We start from the raw sequence: 5,451 nt of genomic DNA, 5'->3' as shown, positions 1-5,451 counted from the left end.
AAGTATGCTTAGTTTAAGTGTTTATTAACGTCTAAACGGGCTTAACTACGTGTTTATTAACATCTAAATATGCAAGGTTCGCATATTTATTATTGTCTAAGTATGCTTAGTTTAAGTGTTTATTAACGTTTAACGGGCTTAACTACGTGTTTATTAACATCTAAATATGCAAGGTTCGTATATTTATTATTGTCTGAGTATGCTTAGTTTACATGATTATTAACGTCTAAACGGGCTTAACTACCGTGTTTATTAACGTCTAAACGGGCTTAACTACGTGTTTATTAACGTCTAAACGGGCTTAACTACGTGTTTATCAATGTCTAAACGGGCTTAACTACGTGTTTATTAATGTCTAAACGGGCTTAACTACGTGTTTATTAATGTTTAACGGGCTTAACTACGTGTTTACGTTAATAAACACGTAGTTAAGCCCGTTTAGACGTTAATAAACACGTAGTTAAGCCCGTTTAGACGTTAATAAACACTTAAACTAAGCATACTCAGACAATAATAAATATGCGAACCTTGCATATTTAGATGTTAATAAACACGTAGTTAAGCCCGTTAAACGTTAATAAACACGTAGTTAAGCCCGTTAAACGTTAATAAATACGTAGTTAAGCCCGTTAAACATTAATATAAACGGGCTTAACTACGTGTTTATTAACGTATAAACGGACTTAGCTACGTCTTTATCAATGTCTAAACGGACTTAGCTACGTCTTTATCAATGTGTAAAAGGGCTTAGCTACGTCTTTATCAATGTCTAAAAGGGCTTAGCTACGTCTTTATCAATGTCTAAAAGGGCTTAGCTAAGTGTTTATTAACATTTAAACATGCAAGGTTCCCATATTTATTATTGTCTAAACGTGCTTAGCTACGTGTTTATTAACATCTAAACATGCAAGGTTCGCATATTATTATTGTCTGAACGGGCTTAGCTAAGTGTTTATTAACACCTAAACGGGCTTAGCTATGTGTTCTAAACATGCAAGATTCGCATACTTATTATTAGTTTACATGTTTATTAAAGTCTAAACATGCACAGTATATACCTGTTTATTAGTGTCTAAACATGCTTGGTTTTCATGTTTATTAACATTTAATATTGAACAGTTTATACGTGTATATTTACGTCTAAATATTTAGCTATGTGTTTATTAACGTCTAAAGATGCACAGTTGTTAGCGTCTATTAATGCTTGATTTACATGTTTTGCAACGCTTAAGCATGGATTGTTTATACCTGTTTACTAGCGTCTAAACATGCTTAGTTTACGTGTTTATTAACGACTTAACATTCACTTTATACCTATTTATTGAAGCGTTAGGTGTCATACAATGTGACATTTTAGCCATTGTGTTACATGTATATGTCATACTAGGAATCATTTCTTGTCAGACAAATTATGTCTCTAAAAATAAGAATTTTTAATAATGCTTTTAAGCATTTGTACCACAGAAGAGAGGAATTATTTCATTCTTCTTAAATAAGAATTTTTAATACTGCTTTTAAGCAGTCGTACCACAGAAGAGAGGAATTCTTTCATTCTTCTTAAATAAGAATTTTTAATACTGCTTTTAAGCAGTCGTACCACAGAAGAGAGGAATTCTTTCATTCTTCTTAAGGTTCTTGCAAAAGTACAATAAACTTACAAATACGTTTAAAAAGAAAGTTACATTTGTGTAATATAGTAAGGGTCCTTAGCTCTCAGAAAATTAATTTGGTTAGTGTTCCCGTGTTGACCGTTAATTTCAAATTAAAGATACTATGAACCGTACCGATTTGTTTCATGTAACGAACTCATTGTCTGTAATGTTATATTGACATTAAGTATAAAACAATCCTTATGCTCATAAAAATGAAAACAAAATTACAACAATACTACATGCAGTTTTCAGAGTATATTCACAAAATACTTGCCGATTTGGACAATTGTTAATGACTAATCTTATCAAAATCTTATATGATCTGAAAATTATTGTTGCAACTTATGAAAAAAGTGTGGAATCCAGAATAAAACAGCATATATAAACTATTATACTATTATTATAATTGAATGCGTTTTTATGTATCTTAATTAACTAAAGATTTCGCTAACAGAAACAAAACATACTACAATTATATTTATGTTATAATTTCCAGGTTTTCTATTTTTTATATCGTTGTTTTTAAAGTGTTGATAATAAAAGAAAAATACAATATTTTTCTCTGTAGTCCTTACTTTACACAATACATTTGCGCATTGCAATGTCAATACCACTAGCAAAAAGCACACAGATGATTTATTTCCAGGATATCAATTTTTACCTAGCTGATGTAAAAATAAACACAGTCAGTTGGGAATATCTGAATCAAAGCCATTCCGACTAAGTGTTTTATTTCTATTCTTTGGGCCACGATCAATAATACTCATAAAATGTTCGAATATTTATTTATTTTAACTGATACGAAAGTGAAATATATTATAAATCAACATCAATGTGTTCACTTATACGAAAAAGATTAAGAAAGCATAAAAATAAATTTCGATATTTCGAGTTTAATACTATATACAGGAAAACATTGTCACTATTCTTTGAAAACGAATATTTAAGAATTCGCAATGGATGCCTTTTATTTTTATTTATTTTTAAGAAGAGATCATTTTTTTCTCAGAGACAGGATATATTGATTTAAACAAAGCTTTGAACCGAATAAATGCATTTCATTTGGTCTCCCAAACTATTTTCGATCCAACACTTCTGTCTTTCTTGAGCCTGAAAATTTCGAAGATGAGAACCGTTGAAGCAGAACTAAGATATGAATATTGGTTCATGGAGTTCTGATTTAATGTGATGGAAAATTCCTCTCAACTAGCGTAATATGACGATATTGTGAGCTAGCTGTCAAACCAACCTATGTTTTCTGTTTGTTTTTTTTCTTGCTGGAGGAGGTGCGTGATATCATTGTAACTAGACCATGAAGCCCAAGCATACAAACTATGAAATAGCTAACGATCCCTTTAAGTTAGTTTTTCTTTAAAGTTTCATATACATTTTTCTTAAACTTCCAAAGCAAAATATTAGTAGTTCTTGCCAAGTTGAAAAATATATATTCTATGTGTGCGTGACAGTTTTATTGATAAAATTTTCAAAAGAAAACATAATGACTACTTTAAAGAATAAAAAAATTACTGTCAAAATATTTTCGTTGTATTGTATTTTCCCTTTATATATATATCTTGTATTTTCTTAAGAAAATCTCCTTGTGGTTGAACTTGATTATAATCATGATTTATTTTTGAAATATGTAAAACCTTTACGAGTTAGAGTTACGTAAGGGTTTTTTACGTTTTCTAGGTTCCGAACATCCGTATCTCTCAGTTACAACCTTAAACACAACCCATTCAGGCGTTTGTTCTGATAACCATTCATAAAAACTATAATATAATAAGAATATCGTGGCAGATAGAAAATTTGATAATCACTTTTTGTCTATTTTTCTCTGTATTCACGAATATGTACAGATAAACTTTTTCTATTAAGGGATAATACACTGTTGCAAAAAGAGGCAGAGGAAATAGTGGACACCACGGACACCAGGGATCCAGACGTCATACCAGCTATAGCAAGTGACACACACGGTAATACTCGTTTAATAGTAGCTAGTGATGAGTTGATTCTACTCGGATAAAATATCGCGATTTTATCAATTACATATTACAAGAAAATATTGATTCGTTTCATTTCAAAGTTTATTTATAATGATGTACAACAGAAATACATGAAAATACAAAGTAAAAGTACAAGTTATACACTAGAAGTTGTTTCAGTTGAGCTGTGTTAATATATTCTTTGTTCTTATAATGAATTTGGAGAAGAATTTAGATTGTGTTTTGTTTTGTTTCAAATTTGACTTGTATATCCTTGTACTAAACAAGTTAATTAATATGAGATAATTGTTTTTATACAAATATATTTCATACTTCTAGTACGAAATGAAGCACTTAATAGGGAGGCGATTCCATTTCATAGTCTACACAACGGTAAAGGTCGACTTGAAGGTCATTCCTTAGCCATTACTCAGATACACGGCATCATTCCAGCTGGAAACGTAATGGTAAGCTGGAATTCACCTCTGAAATCCATCATTAATATCATAAGAATTTTGGGAATACGTATGTTATCTTTAAAAACAACGAAAAGCATAATTAGTCATGGAACAATACATTTTGATGGATGTAACAATAACACCATGTTGGATATTGTACATCTTCGTTCTGATGATAATCACGTTTTCCCGAGCTCCTTCTGGTGACAATTTCCGGTCATTACGAATTCGTTGTATCTATGACCGCCTCAGATGACAAATATTATTTGTTTTATTGATATCCGAATACGCCAATTACCTTTATACGAACTCTGTAAAGTAGAAATTAACAAATAAATTCGACATTTATGGGTTATATTTGATCAACAAACTTATTGTTATGAGTATATTAAATTGTATTGTAGATCTATAAGAATAAATTGTATGACTCTTGAATTACTTTGAAGTTCACTCCGTATAACTGATACATGTACGTGCTACAAATCATGGTACATTCATTGAATACACTGAATGATAAGGTTGTTAATTTAGTAAATACTGTTGGATAACACCTTTCTTATATACAACATGTATATAAGTGTAAATTTCATTCAGATTACACAACAACCGTAAATTATTTACCAAAAAGGTATTTAAAAAAGTGAATTACAACCTGAAAAATATGAACAATCAAAGAATATTACATATTATAGTTTTGTTTTTAATTGTATTACTGGCGATAATGAATTTAATATTATGGATTATTAATAGCTTAAAGAACAAGATTTGAGATTCGTAACTAACGTGGTCCGGGCGTGGACCTAGTGGTTAGCATACCACGCTTAAACCGAGGGTTCAAATTTCGCCTCCATTTTCCGCAAAAATTATAATATGCATTGTCAGGCCATGGTTGAATTATAACAGTAACAGCGAAATCCCGCTATTCGAATAGAGAAGGCAAATAAAAGTTTGTGAGTGCTGCTCGATAGCTACTTTCATTTTAGTCTATAAGCTCAATATTAAGTATTGCTAGCGCCATTAAGTCGTTTTGTACGAATATCTTCAGCATTTCTGACTTCTATATATATTTGGATATATATCTTATTATTTCGTGTATCATTAGTTAGTTAGTTATTTTACTTATACTGCAGCCTAGCGTTATTGTGTGGGTTTTACGTCACTCGGTTAAATATATATACTTATTCTGGACGATGTTTCAGGTATTATTATGAAGTTGCGAGGTATCAAGGCAGACTTGGCTTTGAATATTCCCGCTTAGACTAATGTCTATATCTCCGCCTATAGAGACTACTCATAGGAACTAAAACAAATAACCTTGTGTCTATCAGACTTCTCATAGGAACTGAAACAAAGAAC

General features: G+C 30.8%; 1 protein-coding gene across 1 annotated transcript in view; it reads left to right on the top strand.

Annotated features, from left to right (window-relative positions):
• The window catches only part of LOC106458331 (nephrin-like), a 39,309-nt gene that overhangs the window by 31,642 nt on the left and 2,216 nt on the right, over positions 1-5,451 (top strand). The window contains exons 10-11 of the mRNA XM_022384509.1: positions 3,531-3,628; positions 3,977-4,104. Of these exons, the coding sequence (XP_022240217.1) occupies positions 3,531-3,628; positions 3,977-4,104 (226 nt within the window). The remainder of the gene's footprint in view (positions 1-3,530; positions 3,629-3,976; positions 4,105-5,451) is intronic.

This window comes from Limulus polyphemus, unplaced genomic scaffold (genome assembly GCF_000517525.1).
Source record: "Limulus polyphemus unplaced genomic scaffold, Limulus_polyphemus-2.1.2 Scaffold446, whole genome shotgun sequence".
NCBI classification, from domain to species: Eukaryota; Metazoa; Arthropoda; class Merostomata; order Xiphosura; family Limulidae; genus Limulus; species Limulus polyphemus.
Note: the sequence above shows the minus strand (reverse complement) of the source record. Positions and strands in the feature narration are given on the sequence as shown.